This window comes from Salmo salar, chromosome ssa15, assembly GCF_905237065.1.
Source record: "Salmo salar chromosome ssa15, Ssal_v3.1, whole genome shotgun sequence".
Classification (NCBI taxonomy): domain Eukaryota; kingdom Metazoa; phylum Chordata; class Actinopteri; order Salmoniformes; family Salmonidae; genus Salmo; species Salmo salar.
In genome coordinates this window covers 29,283,315-29,301,040 of record NC_059456.1, presented here as the reverse complement: position 1 = coordinate 29,301,040, position 17,726 = coordinate 29,283,315, and the positions used below count along the sequence as shown (strand labels likewise).

At 41.2% G+C, this 17,726-nt stretch overlaps 2 protein-coding genes across 5 annotated transcripts in view; one reads left to right on the top strand and one right to left on the bottom strand.

The window, feature by feature from the left end:
* Positions 1–871: 871 nt before the first annotated feature.
* Positions 872–14,795, top strand: sytl3 (synaptotagmin-like 3). 4 transcript variants are annotated; one of them, XM_045695604.1, is made up of 16 exons: positions 872–937; positions 5,512–6,074; positions 6,558–6,773; positions 7,303–7,370; positions 7,781–7,832; positions 8,456–8,522; positions 9,274–9,352; positions 9,975–10,096; positions 10,473–10,616; positions 10,994–11,166; positions 11,359–11,461; positions 11,665–11,835; positions 11,997–12,105; positions 12,332–12,437; positions 12,611–12,813; positions 13,336–14,795. In XM_045695604.1, the coding sequence occupies exons 2-16, from the start codon at positions 5,977–5,979 to the stop codon at positions 13,425–13,427; spliced, it is 1,803 nt and encodes a 600-aa protein (XP_045551560.1). In that variant the 5' UTR covers positions 872–937; positions 5,512–5,976; the 3' UTR covers positions 13,428–14,795. The 4 variants fall into 4 exon arrangements, with proteins under 4 accessions (XP_045551560.1, XP_045551561.1, XP_045551562.1 ...); XM_045695605.1 differs by lacking the exon at positions 872–937 and adding an exon at positions 945–1,034; XM_045695606.1 differs by lacking the exon at positions 872–937 and having other exon boundaries at positions 3,545–6,074; positions 10,494–10,616.
* Positions 14,119–17,726, bottom strand: part of ezrb (ezrin b) — a 64,493-nt gene continuing 60,885 nt past the window's right edge. The window contains exon 15 of the mRNA XM_014143991.2: positions 14,119–15,958. Within this exon, the coding sequence (XP_013999466.1) occupies positions 15,794–15,958 (165 nt within the window). The 3' untranslated portion in view covers positions 14,119–15,793. The remainder of the gene's footprint in view (positions 15,959–17,726) is intronic.

The window sequence follows — 17,726 nt, the reverse complement described above, 5'->3', positions numbered from 1 at the left end:
CACATTTACTTCAGCAAGTCAGGCATATACTCTATGTTTTTTTAAAGGCAGTAAATGAGGCTGAATGAACTGTTTCGCTGCCAGACAAGGCTCTGCTGATAGCCAGGTGTAGCAGTGGTAAGGATTTACTCCATGGTGCTGTAAAGAAAGCTCTGCTGTTGAGACAGCTTTATGTAGGCCCTAACAGTTTGTGGGCACCGTTTGTCAGCTTTATAGTGCAATTAATGCATTGTTTAGTGTTGTGTTGTGTAGTGGCTTTGAGTTTGCCACACCAGGATTGACATGCTAAAATTGCCACTGCCTGAGAGGACCATAAAACCTTTTTGCATATAGTAATTCAGAGTTCACCCTGTACAGATACAAGTTACCACTGAGATCATACATCCATATAGATAGCATCAGAGTTATCCTCAGTGAACACGTTTCAGACAGAAACCAGACATGGATACTATAGTATTATTCTACCACATTCAATATTCAGTGCTCTGGATACTGTACCAGAGCGATAAAGGGCTGACTAGTCCTTGGGCATAGTTAAATAAAAAATTGTCCTTTGTTCCTGGACCGTTTTTCTTGCAACTCCAGGTGTCAGACAGCACAAATTTAAGCAGAGCCTACAAGACAACAACGAAACCTCTCACAATGGGGTTCCATTAACACTGGGTAATTTTACAAAAATATTTTCACCACTGCCACACACATCCTAAACCGGGCCCTCAACAAAGAAAACCAAAGGAAAAAGAAATTGCACCCGGGGCCACTTCAACCAACCTCATTCACCTCAGCTCTGTCAAGCAGCAGTTGTGTGACAGCAGGAAGGAAGGAAACAGAAAGTGAAGTGTTTTCCTTGTTACCTTGGCTGCACATAAGAATCTGCCTCTCTCAGGGTGACCAAGAGTCATACAAACAGCGCTGTGCTGAGGCTTCAGCTCAAGAGGTAAGATCCTGTCTTCATCTGACTGTTTGACTTTTTTTGGTGGGGGGGGGCTTTGAGAGGAAACGGCTCATGCAGCTGATACAGTAGCTGTTCTTCAGTAAGTGCCACAATTGGTTTTTCTTTGTTTGATTGGTTTGCACATGAGGCAACTTTAAGGATAAGATAAGAAACTAGGTATTCCATGAGGTCAATGCCTCAAGGCCTTGTCAGCTTGGTGGCCTCTACCTAACCCTGGCATTGCTGGATGATTATTAGGATTTAGTCCTTCCAGTTGCCATCTACAGTATAGGACTATTGTGTATTCCATTACTGCAATGCTCAGCAGTATACTAAGGAGGTAAATTACTTTTAGAAGTGATCTACAGCATCTACAGAGCAAGGATTTAGGATTTGTCTTTATGACTGTGAGTGGTACTGTAGGTGTTTGAAATTTCTCTCATTCTGAATCTGCTGCAAAGCAATGCATAGGTTTCTATTCTGTGGTTGTTTCATCTGTGCTCTCTTTTAGTTGTCTGCATAGCCATAGCCTCGGCAGCCGATGGGCGCTAGATCTCTTCTGTGAGAAACACTGTTGGAGTCACCACATGTCAATTCCATTTCAATTGAGTCAATTCAGGGAGTTAACAATTCAGGGAGAAACTCATTGCTTATCATTGCCTAGATTGACTGAATTTAATTGAAATTGATCTCAACCCTGGTGAGAAATTCAACCTATTTCAGAGGAGCTTTATTTGGTATCTGTGTTGAACTGTGAGGATACAGAAATGCAATGGTGGGAAAAGTACCCAATTGTCATACTTGAGTAAAAGTTAAGATACCTTAATAGAAAACGACTCAAGTAAAAGTCACCCAGTAAAATACTACTTGAGTAAAAGTTTTAAAGTATTTGGTTTTAAATATACTTAAGTATCAAAAGTAAAAGTATAAATAATTTCAAATGACTTATATTAAGCAAACCAGATGGCATACATTTCTTGTTTTTTTCATTTACGGATAGCCAGGGGCACGCTCCAACACTCAGAAACCATTTACAAATGAAGCACGTGTTTAGTGAGTCCGCCAGATCAGAGTTATTAGGGATGACCAGGGATGTTCTCTTGAGAAGTGTGTGAATTAGCCCATTTCTTGTCCTGCTAGGATTCAAAATGTAAATAGTAATTTTTTGGGGTGTCGGGAAAATGTATGGAGTAAAAATATTAATTTTTATTAGGAATGTAGTGAAGTTGTAAAAGTTGTAAAAAATATAGTAAAGTAAAATACAGATACCCTAAAAAACTACTAAAGTAGTACTTCAAGTATTTTTACTTAATTACTTTACACCACTGAAGAAATGGTGGAGTCTCCTGTTGCTATGTACATCTCTTCAGACGAGTTGAGTAAGGTAAGTAAGTTTCGGTTAGCAGCGAGCTAACTTCTTCCAGGAAACGTTTATATGCTTGGGTAACGTGTCTGTGGGCCCCATGAGTTCTCACAGCAGACAGACAAGTATGTGGTCCCACACACATACACGTGCGTACACACACACCGGGCCGGCTCCAGGCATAAGAGGTCCCTTAGGACCCCCGGCTGCGGTGAGAACGCACTATCCTCTCATGGGGCCCACTTTTCTTTCTTTTTTTAGTAACTCAGTCGAGGTCTCAATTTACTATTGAGAGTGAGAATAGTAAAATACAATTTCATTCAATTTCAAAACTTGGTTGTGCATCAGCAGTTTCTCTCTTATTATGTCAGTCACTCAATTAGCTGACAATTGGTCAGCTATCTAAACTTGTGTTAATCATGGCCGAATACCAACCAGGCACACAGCGCACATGACTAGGGGGCCACATTGATCTTGTTAGTCATTCTCACTCATATCATAGTAACATGGCATAAGTCATGACAAATTGTGTAGAATTGTAGGAATTTTGCTTTAAAGCCCCCCCATAATTCTGTCCTATTGCGGAAATTCTCGTTTAGGTTTCACCTTCAAAGAATGACACAGGCTGATAATGCGTATTCGCTAATTGGGGATGGGAATGTTGTGGTGATTTCCACGTGAAGTGGAGAAATAACAAAAAGAAACTGTCAGTGTAGCTAGCTAGCATGCTAACTTTATCTAGATAGCTAAAGTTATATGTTGTTGCTACACTGTATTCAAAAGATTAGCCAGATGGCTAGGCTATGGCTGGTTCTGGGGCTGGATTTGTCAGAAGCAGTTAGGGAAAACTTTGCCACAGATGGATAGGAAGTATCTTTGACTTTGCCATCTATTGTTATCTCTAACGTTTTGTCATATTCTATAAATTGCGGCAGCGATTCCGCCATAGAAAGAATAAAATTAGCTCCAGTAATATGGCTAGCCTAACTATTGAACGGTTTGGACTACATTATAATGGACATGGTGCAACCTTTAATATTCTGCTGGCAGGCTATTTGGCTTAACTACAGCAATGTCAAGTCAGCCCGTGCCAGTCTTGGGGAAGCTACTCTGAAAATATAGTTTACTTAGCTACCAATTACTTCACACTGGAAGAAGTTCAGCTACATTAAAGCTAAAGTTAGAAAAAGTAGTTCACTACATCTAAACTACTAGATAATTATATCTAAATCTGAAATGTCATAGACCATAAATTGCAAAAACAGATCACTCTGGAGTCCGATGTCAACAGAATGTGTAATTTAGCCTAAACACAAAAAGAATTAGGCACACAAAAAGTGTTTCAAGCGAAAATTAAGCAGGTTTTAAGTAAAACAAATCTGTAAATTCTTGCCAACTTCACCCATATTTGGTTTTTGTTTAGCAAAAAAAGTAGTGTGTAGTTCCAGTAGTTAGCTACACCACATGTCAAAAAGTAATGAAGTACTGAAAACACTACCAAGATTTGAATTTAGTTACACTACCACCAAGGTACTGTAAAATGTCATTACATTTCGAGTTGAATTAAATATAGTTCACTACACTGGCCCGTGCACATGACATGGTTCTCACAACTAGGGGAAGTGAAATGATAGGCTATGACTTTGATCATGATGCACGCCGCAAATTATACTGTATGTACTGGTATCAACAACCTGAACGCATCGGATACGAAAAAACTATAGAAATGTAACAACAGCACGAAATAGATACATCCGTAAAAAATAAATGTGCGGATGCCTTTTCATTATCGGATAGATGCTTGAGATTTCTAGATGCACCAATCAAAGCAGTAGCCTCGTATGAACCATCCTGATCTCACGAGCTCACATTCTGTTTCTCTACACGAAACAGAGTCTGCATTCCAAACACTTAAAATACACACCCTATTCCCTCACCCTCAAATGAAGTGTACACATATGACCACCTATCATGACGTTTGACGTGTTTCCCCTTGCAGGGCAAGGGGCGAGGGAGAAAGGAAGTAATGATTTTTAAATGGACCGCCCTTTCCCGGAAATTCGTCACTTGTTCAGCACACGATGATTATTTTTTAAGCCAGTAGATTGTATTTTCAACCAGCAACTATCAGGAAATAACTGATTTAAAATACAGTATTTACAGTATTAGTTTCATAAGCTGTTGTACAGTATGAACTTTAACTGCACTGGGCCTGTAAAGCCATATAGGGCTGATAACTGTTCAGTGTCTCCTGTCCACTCTCTTTATCAGAAATGCAGAATATGCGTCCCAAATGACACCCTATTCCTTATCTAGTGCACTACTTTTGACCAGTACCCATAGGGCTGTAGCGAATAGGGTGTAATTTGGGACAGAACCATAAAGATGCTGCTGCTTCGCCATGGGGGACTGATCACATTAATTTTGACACTGATTGTTTACAGTGGCCCTCTGCTGCCATGGAGAAAGGCAGAGACAACACATGGTGGCATCCAGTCACTAATGAGGCTCTTTCTCACCATACTTCAGATCACATCCCCTCTCCCAAACCAAAATACACTCTGATGATGCTCTTTCTCACCCTACTTCACATCCCGCCTCCCAAACTAAAATACACTCTGAGAAAAGAGTGAAAAAAGAAAAACAGAGACATTAATAATGCAGCGGTTGGCATTTGGATAACGTGTGCGTGTGTGTCTGTGTGTGTGATGCCTTCACTGGAGCATCACTACATTACCGTAGCAGAGTAGTCAGCTTGCTGTGAGAGGAGCGGTGCATGTGGGCGCTGTGGCAGGACCAAATGGGATTTACTATTCTGAGCAAAGCACTGTGACATTAAGGGAAAGTGTACAATACAGGAGTCGGGAGGAAGGGCGAGATACGTTCAATGGGTTATCAGATGGCTTTGATACTGTAGCATTATACACAGCACCAGTGGAGGCTGCTGAGGGGAGGACGGCTCATAATAATGGCTGCAATGGAGTCAATGGAATGGTATCAAACACATGGAAACCATGTATTTGACACCATTCCACCTATTCCGCTCCAGCCATTACCACGAGCCCGTCCTCCCCAATTAAGGGGCCACCAACCTCCTGTGCACAGCATACGGCATGGTCATTCTGTTGGTCTTTCCCTGTTCTGCCTTAGTGAGTGGGACGTTACTGTGAGGGCTACAATGACTGAATGACTGGTTGCTCTTTTCTTGTCCTAGTGAACAAAGTGAACATCAGTCATCGGACTTTGTGAAGAGGATCCCTGCGACTATAGGTCAGAGTTTGCTTCTTGGATGCAACACTATGAATGGGTTAGAGAGCAGAGTGTAAGAGTTAGTGGTGGTCACCAGAGCAGAAACATATCAAGGTCTGGGATGCGAAGCGGAGAGAGCTTCTGTGAATATCGTGACAGGGACATGGGATGTCTCTGACTGTGCAGCGAAATCAACATGACTTTCATTCTGCCCTCAGTCTGGTAACAAGTGAAGACGTCGTCCAGCTTGTCGCAGCATCCGGCACCCAATAAAAAGAGAAAGAGGGTGGAACAAAGGGAGAAGAGAGAAAGGGAGAGACAGTGGTATGATGTGAAGGAGACAAGAAGAATAAGCGAGAGAGAGAGAGAAAAGGAGAGACTAGAGAGGTAAAGTGGGGAAGAGAGAAGAAAGAAACTCACATTTTTACAGATGGATCTGGGCGTGCTCAAGACTCTGGAGAGAGAGAAGATTCTGGAGGTTCTTCAGAGAGACAAACTTTTACGCAGCACGGATAACGACAGGATAAGGTAGACAATATAATTTACTTCAGCCAAGCTTTTCACATTTACTGCATGGACACACTGTATAACAACAACACTCAGAGGGTACTTCAGGATCTGTGGAGACTTAAAATGACAATGACAACGTTGAACTGATGCTCCTCAAAATAGTATTCACAATTGTTGGTGCAAAATGTATCAGTAATACTATAATGCATTTAATTGGAATGAATTACCAGTGGCTGACTGACAGGAAAAGTGGATGCGAAGAGATGATCAATACAGTTAAAGCACTGCCATCATTACTGTACCTCAGGCTGCTGAGGGGAGGACGGCTCATAATAATGGCTGGAACGGAGCGAATGGAATGGCATCAGACACATAGAAGTCATGTGTTTAATACCATTCCACTAATTCCGCTCCAGCCATTACCACGAGCTTGTCCTCCCCAATTAAGTTGCCACCAACCTCCTGTGCTGTATCTCTACCTGCCACCATCTACTGTTACAGGAGGCTGAAGACGGAGCTACAGGAGATCCGAAGGAAAGGTGCCAAGAGTTTTGCCCGGCAGTACAGCGAAAGGACGTGCGCCCGCTGTCAGAGGCCGCTGGGAATGTTCTGGAACTCGGGCGCCGTGTGCCGAGGCTGCAGCCACCGCATCTGCAACAAGTGTCGCGTGGGCGTGTCCGCCCTGCACTGGAAGTGTACCGTCTGCCACGCCTACAGGTAGGAGGCATGTCAGTGCCGTAACATAGACTTAGATGTCAGAACTGTAACATAGAATGTTATGTCAATACCAGAACTGTAACATAGACTGACATGTCAGCACTGTAACATAGAATGTTATTTCATTGTTATAACATATACTTTTATGTTAGTGCAATAACATACTGTCATGTCAGTGCCGTAACATAGAACGTCTGCTCTAACCTTTTTATTATTGGTATCCTCTATCCTTTATTCAATATTTTAAGGCGTGTTAACATGTTGAGAGAATGAACTGACAAAATGTACAGTATTTCCTTTGTAATCTAAACCAGGGCTGTTCAATATCAGTCCTGGAGGGCTAAAACACTTCTGGTTTTCATCCTATCCTTCTTATAAGGGACTAATTCCGACCAGGGACAAAAGGGGAGTGTAATTTACTAGCAGGTAGAAACAAAACCAGAAGTGTTTCGGCCTTCCAGGACCAGAATTTAACAGCCCTGATAAACAAAGGAAATTAATCTAAAATCCATTTCTTCACACTTCTTAGGGAGGTTAAGATCAGATCCGGGGAATGGTTTTTGGAAGAAAGGGACAAGAAATTTCCACCTGACACAGGTTTGTTTCCTTTACCCCTCACATGCCCTATTCTCTCATAATTCATATGCATAATTCTCTTATAAGTAAAATGTCAGTATGAAAAAGTAAAAACCCGTATGCACTCATGAAATGACTAAAATGTAAAAATGCCTTGTATGTCTAAAAACACAGCTATACAGTACATGACTAGTCAAGTAATACATCATACAGCTAGATGTGTTTCAGTTGTTTGCATGGTATTGAAAAGCGGTCTTCTACATAATCTTCTGACGTGTGTATGGTTTAGAGAACTGCTTTGACTGAATAATGCATTGTTGCTGTCTGCTAGGACATTGCCCGGGAGAGTGGGATAGAGTGCATAACAGTAATATTTAATAGTGGATGTGTACTGGTGTTGGCAGCTATAGCAATACTCTTTTAATTTACAGAAAGGCATGAGACTGTTGGGGAGAAACTACTAAAGTCTTACCAGAGGTTGAGGTGAGTCGATGTGCAGTCATAATTTGTAAATGTATTGTATACTACTGTATTATGTGACCATAGTGTCTGATAAAGATATAAGACACAGATAGATGCAGGTATGTACATAGTCAATATTTAAAAATAAAAAAAATATATATATATTTTCATCAGAAATTGGTGGGCAAAACACTGTTCAGTGAAAATATCACTTTTAAAAACTCATTCTGTTAAGTCATGCCCAAATAATGGTTGATCCTATACTTGTGTGGCCAAAGCATACATTTGTGAGAGAAAAAAAAACACTTAAAAAAACCCACTTCAAACTATCTGACTGTTTCAAAAATGTTTGGCATTTCCTCATATAACGTGATGTCACTTTTTTGGCCGAGACGTCTCATTGGCTCATTGGCTGGCCTGGCCAATCAGCTGTTTACTTGTTATTCATATTTTTAGCGACCAGTATACACCCACACCGTTCAAACACTGAAAAGCTGCTTTTTAAACTACTTAATTACAATTTTTGGGGGAAGAAAAAGTATTTAACTTATATTGTAATGAATTATAGGTCATGTTTAATAGAAATATGGAAACCCTGGACAATTTCTTTAAATAGCATTCTCTGTGTGTGTTTCACTTTCCAGTCATATAACAGTCGTTCCGCCAACCCCTCCACCCTATTACGATGGTCCATCCTTCAGCAGATCAGGGGTAAGGTGAAATAAAGATATCCAAATGATCTACCACTTAAAAGGCTTTAAAAACCATCTGAGAAGTAACATGTGCAAAAATGCTTAGCTTATTGTAAAAGGGCAGGATAAACCAAGTAAAAAGGTACACAATGTATGGCTAAAACTGTCTCACCTTACACACACAATAATCTCTCAAACAATGACACACATGCTGTTAAAGGCAGTTTCTTCAATAATTAGGTCAGAGGGACCACACCTGTGTTAAAACAGCCACTCAATTTACTAGCTAATCAGGATACAGACCCAATTAAAGGGATAGTTCACCCAAATTACAAAATGGCATTGGTTTCCTTACTCTGTAAGCAGTCAATGGACATGGTATGGCAGCAATCCATGCTTTGGTTATGTCTCCCTGGCACTGTTTCCACATGCTAACATTTTAGCATTTGTGGCACAAATCCCACTCAAGTCATGGGCCCGATATTAGAATTTTTAACGCATCATGTCCAAATCATCCAAAAGTATCTCAAATTGATTGAAGCTCAACAAAGTTACTTATAGATGATTTGAACATGATGTTCAAAATTCCAAGAGGTGCAATTGACATTGCAGCTATATTATTGCCTGGAATGATGAATTGTTAAAATGAAAGGGATTCTGCATACAACTTATTTTATCCAATAAATAAGTTGTGAAGGGCTCACTCCTTCACAGTTTCATGAACCACAATTATGACTTGGTCTGTCAAATGTATTGTCAATCATCTCTAGGGACTGAAGAATTCCTTTAAAAAACCATTCACCAAGTCTATGGAGGACCTGATGGTTTCCCTCACCAGCCACATGAGAAGTAAGTGACTCTTTTGAGCCATTTTGGTATTAACGAAGAAAAGGGCTGCATTCCAAACACTTAACAGACACACCCTGGTCCTCCCGAGTGGTGCCGTGGTCTAAGGCACTGCATCACTGTACTAGCTGTACCACTAGAAATCCTGGGTTTGAGTCCAGGAAACCTCTGTTGCAGAAGTTTACGTTGCAAACTTCCCTTGCTTGGCTAATCATTTTGACCAACGACAAATATGGCTACAGGGATTCCCCCAAGGGCATAAGGCAAGGGTAAGTGGACTAGGGTGTGTCTTTTTATGATTTTGAAATGCAGCCAAGGTCTCTGTAAAAACAAAACTATATGATCTTTCAATGTGAAGTAATTGTATGTACATCTTGGTGAGAACTAGGATCCAAGAAAGTCAAAACAGTAACACATTTCCTCTGAGCGTTATCGCAAACCTTAATGTAATTTGTCGATAAGATATCCTTGCGCTCAGCCGTTGGTGTTAAGGAAACCGCACATAGGAAATAAGATAAGATATGATATCTATATTGAAGCTTGTTCGCAAGCAGCACGTCAGAAGTGCTATGTTATGGATGGAGACGGTCTGTGTGTGTTATCCTCCCTACCGTTCGGGTTGCAGGGTTCTCCAGGTCGCAACAGGATGTACGAGGGGAACAGGATCTTCTTACAGTGGACAACAGGCGGGGACAGAGCACTGGCTGGAAAAGCCTCTCTGAATCAAACATCAACAAATACAACAATGTAAGAGAAACCAAATACATATCAACCCCTCAACTTTGTCAAAGTATCACACTATCCAGTCAGACAGACCACATATATTTCGTCAAACCCCTGAGGTAAAATCAAAGAGACCCCACCTACATGTTCAAAACCAAGTGAGATATTGATCGTATGACACTGACAACTATTTCAGACAGGAAAGACGGAGACTTTAGAAACAGCTATTGGAACAACCTTTAATAATAATAGACATTTCCATCTTGTCAAGAGGTTCAAGCCTCTCGGTGGAATGGCTAAGATGTTGGACTGACAGACGCAGGGACCCGGATTCAAGTACCAATTGGGTTTCCCTGGAAATTCACTAGAAAATGAACAAAAGTATACTATATTTCAACAGACACAACCTCTCTCCTCAAAGCTTACCAAAGGTCCCAGTCTTACCAACCTGTTCAAGAAGAGCCGGAATGATGACCAGAGCAGTGCCTCGTCAGGGGCGGATGAGGACCTTTCCCTGGGCTCAGAGTACTCATGGGGAAAGAGGGTGAGTTGAGTGCCCTGATGATGAAGAAAAGAGACATAAAGAACACAGGGATTTGTGCAACAGCAGCTCGTGCCAAACTTCATAATCAATTTGACATTTTATCAGATAAGAATTGTTGTTAGTGTTTGTTATGTGGTTGTCGTGTCTTTTTCATGTCTCGCATAGCTGCATTGTCTTGTAGCTGGCGGAGAAGTTGGAAAGGAATGCATCCAAATCATCTGAATACTTAATTACAGAACATACCTGCATTATGCAGTCATAACATCCTTTTAGAGGCAATGTGACATGTTGATCTGTATATAAAATATATATATATATATATATATATATATATATATATATATATATATATATATATATATATATATATATTACAGGGCAGTAGTGCTAGTAGCACTGGTACAGACTGTGGTCTCTTGGAGATCAACAGAGTGACAGGGGAGCTAAAGCTCGCCATCACCTTCAACCACATCACTTCCTGCCTGGAGATCACAATAAACGGCTGCAGAAACCTGGCGTATGGAGATATCAAGAGGAAGAAGTGTCACCCGTAAGCATTAATACTCAATACACCAGATTATAGAAATAGGCCCTACCCATCATTGAAGGCCGACTTGAATGGGGAGGGCCATTCTAGTAATTCTATGTCTTTGATACCAGATTATTACTCTGTTGTACTGATATATCCATTTGCAAACTAGATCTCCTCACGCTGTACTGTATGTGTCAACATCCTGGGCAGGTACGTCAAAGTCTACCTACTGCCGGAGAAGTCTCAGAGCAGCAAACTGAAGACAACTATCAAGAGGAACACAACGGATCCCATTTATAATGAAATTTTACAGGTAAGGAGACAAATATTATGGGTCATATTCATTTGGACACTACAAAACGTAGTAAAAACCTTTTCAAATGAAAATCAAAACAAGCTTCAATTTGGTGTCTAAAGAATACCCTGAACTGGCTTAAAACTAGTGAGTGAAATAGGCTACATGGCAATGAAATCTCCTGTTTTTCACCCACCTATGTGTTGTATTCCCTGATGCAGTGCAAGATTGAGAGCCCCTTGTTGTCCAGGAGTACTCTGCAGGTGTCTGTGTGGCACTCTGCGACCCTGAAGAAGAAGGTGTTTCTGGGAGAGGTCCTCGTCCCACTGGAGGGCTGTATATTTGAGGACAGCACCACCCAGGGCTCCAACTGGTACCCCCTGTGGCCAAAGGTAGGGTACAACCGCTGACCATGAAGCAACGTTCACACAATACCCTTTATCTTCATAAAACAATATTTTGGGTTATTTTTGGGAAAAAGTTTTGTTCAATTTGCTGGTATGTCTCCTCTGTCCTCTCTCTCTCTCACTCTTCTTTCTCTCTCGGTCAATAGCCTGAGAGTCCAGAAGGGAGTGCAGTAGAGCAGGATACAGCAGGAGAACTGCTGGTCAGAATGAAGTTCACCTCCTTGTCCCAGCCATCCTGGGTTTGCCACACAGATGGTAAGTTGACTCTCTACCGTTCACGCACCAAAACGTTTTGCTACAGAAAACAAACGTTTATATCTCAGTTAGTCCCTCCCTGTTCCATTCTGTTTTCGCCTGTTTGGTGTCTAATGAATAAGACCTAATTTTGAAACAGTTTACAGTGTGTTTTTACAGCACTAGTGGTCAGAAGATCCTTATATTGGATTGAAATGACCTTGATTTATTTTCTTCCTCCTCACAGAGGTTCATATTGGACCACATGATGTTGGTCAACTCACTGTTCTCATCACTGGTGCCAAAAATCTGCCCACTAAAGCAAACACCAGTCAGAACACCTATGTGAAAGGGTAAATGTATGATTAGTGTGTGTTTTCTGGGGTGTGATATTGTTGTGTGTCTGTCTGTTCTAGGTGTGTTGTGTGTGTTTATGTATCTATGAGTACATGTGTGTGTCATGCATACATACAGTACGTTTCTGTGTTATCAACTATATGTTTATCTTTACATGTATGTATTTTAGGTGCTTGACTCTTCCCGGGCCCAGGGAGCTGGTCCAGAGGACCCCTGTCCTGAAGAAGCCCAGTCCGGCGTGGTTTCACCAGCTGCTCTTCAGCAGAGTCACGCCCTATGACCTCCAGATCTGCACTCTGGAGCTTGACCTCTGGGACCACGCCCCATTTACCTTCTCAGACCGCCTCCTGGGCTGGGTCAGAATGGAAGCCGGTAATATGGGTGGTTGTCATACCTTTACAATCATACAGTAGATTTGAATCAGTTTGCATGAAAATTAAATGGCGTAAATAGAAAAGTTTGACCAGGCCCATCCAAGGGGGCTCGAGATGAGATACGTTGTTATGTGATATGTTTATAAATTCTTCAACTGGGTTTACTTTATCTAATACCAACTTCAGTTGTCTAAAATGCCAGACAGTCTGAGTCAAACATCAATGAGAATTGAATTAACAAGAGCACAAATGTCATATTTCACACTAATGGAATTTAGAGAAAGCCATCTGAGGAAACAGGTTTCACCAATTTCACCTTACAGGGTATTGAGGACTCTCTCTCCTTAGCATATAATTTCTCTATTTTCATTCTCTCGTGCTATCTCTCTGTGTGATGGACTCAGCTTAGTGCAGTCTCTGGTTTCACCGAACTAGAAAACATTGAAAAAATATTTGAGAGGAAGCAAGGAAGGACTGATGTCACTGACCTGGCACTCTCTGTTAACCACGTGTCTCCCAGGGTCATCATGGCAACTGGTGCTGCAGACACCCAACATGTGGCATGACTTTAGTTTACCCATGCAGGCCAACATCAACAGCAGGAGAACATGATGTCAGAGTCAACAGAAAAAAAGCCCCTGGACTGGACACGGTCTTCCCACAAGAAAAACCTTGGCACTTTAAGGGCTCTATTCAATCCACATCGCAGAGATTCAGCGTGACTGAAATTTAAAGGCAATGCTCCCGCGTTAGCGAATTCTGCATTTATGGGAAACGTTGCGGATGTCGGCTCAATATGAAATGACTTTTACATTTCAGCAATACAGACTGAATAGAGCCCCTACTCCACCTTTAGCTCTATTTGCACTGACCCTCAGGCCCTTGCTTAGTGAAAGTCCCTCCTATTTATGTTCAATTGATGACCTTTAATGTATTAAAAGGATGTCCTACTCCAAAAGGAAACCTATTGTTCTTTATTACTGTTTTTAAAGGGACATTCCACTCAAATACAACCCAACATGATTTTTCCACTTTCCTTGGGAAATGGCCTACAACTAAGGTATTAAAGTGGAAAATCATGTTAAGTTGTATTTTGAGGGGAATATTCCTTGTGCTTTAAGCATGCTCACCTGATAACATTAAATGTCTGAGAAAGTGACTGTCTACAACATAAGAAAACATGTGGTTGTCTCATTCTTTCTTAGTTTCTTCTTGTCCTTTCTGTTCATGAGTTTCTGTAACCCCTAGCTAACGTTTTTCCCTCAAGTCAGAAGATCAGGAAGCAGAAAGTGAAAACACAGTATGAAGCTGTAATCATAGATCTTTATTGCCAATATGCTAAACACCTCATTATAAAATCCAGTTGAAATAAAGAACAGCGGGCCAGCGGCAGCATTGTGTGTTGTTTTGGTTATAGTGTCAGTAAAAACCCAGTCTAGTACACATCCACAGAGAGGGAACGGTGAGACTGTATTCACGGTAAACGCTGCATGTGTCGGCTCAATCGGAAATGACCTTTAAGTTTCTAAAACGCAATCTGTAACGCTTCAGTGAAGCAGACTGAATAGAGTCCTAAGTGTTTTTGTATAAGCACTTTTCTCCTGGAGAAGATGCACGTATGCCTCGGAAATGCTGCTGCTAGCTACTGTGAACTGCATGGCAAAATGCTGCTAGCTACCGTGAACTGCATGGCAAAATGCTGCTAGCTACCGTGAACTGCATGGCAAAATGCTGCTAGCTACCGTGAACTGCATGGCAAAATGCTGCTAGCTACCGTGAACTGCATGGCAAAATGCTGCTAGCTACCGTGAACTGCATGGCAAAATGCTGCTAGCTACCGTGAACTGCATGGCAAAATGCTGCTAGCTACCGTGAACTGCATGGCAAAATGCTGCTAGCTACCGTGAACTGCATGGCAAAATGCTGCTAGCTACCGTGAACTGCATGGCAAAATGCTGCTAGCTACTGTGAACTGCATGGTCTCCTTATGTTGATTTGATGACATACAGTGGAATATTTTCTAAAGTAAAAAAAAAAGTTATAATTTACAAATAAATCTCTTTAATTTACTGATCTAAAAGAAAACCTTATGGAACACAAATCTATCATTATTTTGGTTGATATAGAACCTGATACATTTAAAATGTTCTTGTGATCATTAGTAGAATAGGAGAAATATACAAACCAAGAGGAAATAACCCTTTTTTAAATGACCCATTTATCGTATAAATAGTAAACTATTCATGATTTCCCAGATACTGAAGAGCAATATTAAACATAAATGAAAGTGTTCAAATATTATGGAAAAACACAATGAAACAGAACATAGTACACTTTTCTGCAAGTAAGAGTAAAAGTTAATATACTGTATGTTCCCCTTTCTGAGTGGTCCCTGTCAGAAAAAAATAAATATATATTACCCTTTTTCAACATTGACACCACATTTAAGAAAACACCAAAAAGCAAGGCTTTGATTGGCTGTACTTGATGTCTCTCAGGTGTACATCATGGCGTACTATTACTGTATAGTCCCACAACTCATCATCACACCTCTGGTTAAAAATAATGGTGAGTGATTTTGTCTGATCGCATCAAATTACATACAATCAAAACGGAAAGAAGATTTGTTATGCTAAAAGAAAATAATATATATTTTGGCACTAGTAAGTTTTCTTACAAGAATTTGAAAAGCCTTTTTACAGGAGTAAGTTCTCACTAAGGGGGAACTGGTAAAAGTGGTGAGGCAGATGTGTGTATCACTCACACTCTTTATACTGCTCCTGTGTGTGTGTGTGTGTGTGTGTGTGTGTGTGTGTGTGTGTGTGTGTGTGTGTGTGTGTGTGTGTGTGTGTGTGTGTGTGTGTGTGTGTGTGTGTGTGTGTGTGTGTGTGTGTATAGCAGTGGAGGGATTAGTTCAGTGACCATTCAGAAAGGGTACGTGGCTGTGTGGCCCTCATGGCCTTTGGGGAGGGGCCTTCTTATAAGGCCTCAAACTCGTCAATCCTCTGCTTGGTGTTGCCCGATCGGATCTGCCGCAGGGTCTTGTACTTGTCCCGGCCGGCGCGCACGTTCTCCGTGTGGAGCAGATCGTTCTGGGTATGCTTAGTGTCGTCGCGGGCCTGGGCCAGCTCTGAGCTCAGGGCCTGCAAGGAGGAACACGATGAATCAAGAAGAAGTCAACCAGGGAGGAACATGCCAAGGACATGAGTGAACAACAGGACAACAAGCTATTGAAGATCTGGATTTGAACCAGATCTTTATAATAATCCAATAAATATATCCAGTATATTCTATATATTATATTTAGACACAAATAGTACGTATGCACTGTGTTAAACGCTTCACTTCTGCTCAGAAGCCGCGCTATTCTGAGAAACTACCACAATGCTGACAGAGAAATTCCTCTGTTGGGCTGCTTATTCCAGGCTGACAATGACACATTCTCCTGGAAGGGAAACTCGAGTTGTTAACCATATATTTTCACCTACCATATTAGCTCCCTGGTAACGTAATTTGAATGCCATATTTGGCTAAGTAGTTTTCACCTGTTAGTCTATAATTATCTGTTGTAGTGGACTACCGAGTAAATATATGAATATATGAAATATATTGGTAATTCTGTACCATCCAATCAGAATTAGCGGTGTGACAAATGGAACAATTTTCTAAACGTTTTAAAGGCCATTTTTATCTGTTTTCTGTTAAAACAACAAGACAAATTCATTTAATTCCACATGAATAAAAAATGCAGAATATGGTCCTATTTCGGATGGTGGTCCTATTGAATATGTGACTGCTAGGGGGCAATGAAGTTCTATCTATCTATCTCAGCCATAGGCTGAACCTCAAACCAAACACTTGGACCCTAAGCCCTTTATCACGTGGCCACTTGCTGTTGTGTTTGATAGTGATCACAAGTTTGTAAGTGTTTTGGGCTAAATGAGCATTGAGACGATGTACACTCGACGTCCCAACTTTGCGAGCATTGTCTCCCGCGACCTGTCTTGTGCATGACTCACTCGCTATGAAACATGGGTAGACACAGGGGTAGACACAGATGCATACTCTGATAGACAGTGAGAAAGTTGTAAAAACAAAATGACATCTCTCTACAAAATATGTGCAAGTATATCGGTCGCTAGTGAATTCATCGGCTGATTTAGCTTGTTGTAGTCTGCCTGCTGCTAACTAGCTTCACTGACAAACGCAGGGATGGAATTTTATCTAGCTAGCTAAGGATGTTGGGCACTACTGATAAACAGTTAGGCACTTAATTACGATAGTTTGACAGCTTGCTGATGAAGTTGTAGACATGTTCGCAGCAGTCAGTCCGTACTTCAGCATGTTCCAAAGCACCAATTGCTATGTTGTAATGTTGGGTCAGCTAAAAGCACAGCGCAGCAGCAGACTCAATAGGGGCAGAGAAGGCTGTTCGCTGCAGTCGCTTGCCTTTCTCTGCCATTTTTCCAACTTAACGACGATGACGTGTGGAGCGCTTTATATCTGTGGCAAATAATTTCAAAGACTCATATCCCCTACTAACGTTACATCACTGTTGCATTAGCTATTTGTTTAATTTAAAATTGTCCCTTCATGATGATGTTTGGGACCTGTTAGTAGTAGTTTTGTGACCTGTTCGTCATACCGCTCAGGAAGGAGACGCGTTCTGTCTCCTAGAGATTAACGTACTTTGGTGCGAAAAGTGCAAATCAATCCCAGAACAACAGCAAGGGACCATGTGAAGATGCTGGAGGAAACAGGTACAAAAGTATCTATATCCACAGTAAAACGAGTCCTGTATTGACATAACCTGAAAGGCCGCTCGGCAAGGAAGAAGCCACTGCTTCAAAACCGACATAAAAAAGACAGACTACGGTTTGCAACTGCACATGGGGACAAAGATCGTACTTT

Coding starts and splice junctions, on each gene's coding strand:
- sytl3 (XM_045695604.1), top strand. CDS start 5,977: ATGGATCTGGGCGTGCTCAAGACTCTGGAGAGAGAGAAGATTCTGGAG. Junction 10,097..10,472: donor ACATCAACAAATACAACAAT/GTAAGAGAAACC, acceptor ATATTTCAACAG/ACACAACCTCTCTCCTCAAA. Junction 11,836..11,996: donor GGTACCCCCTGTGGCCAAAG/GTAGGGTACAAC, acceptor CTCGGTCAATAG/CCTGAGAGTCCAGAAGGGAG.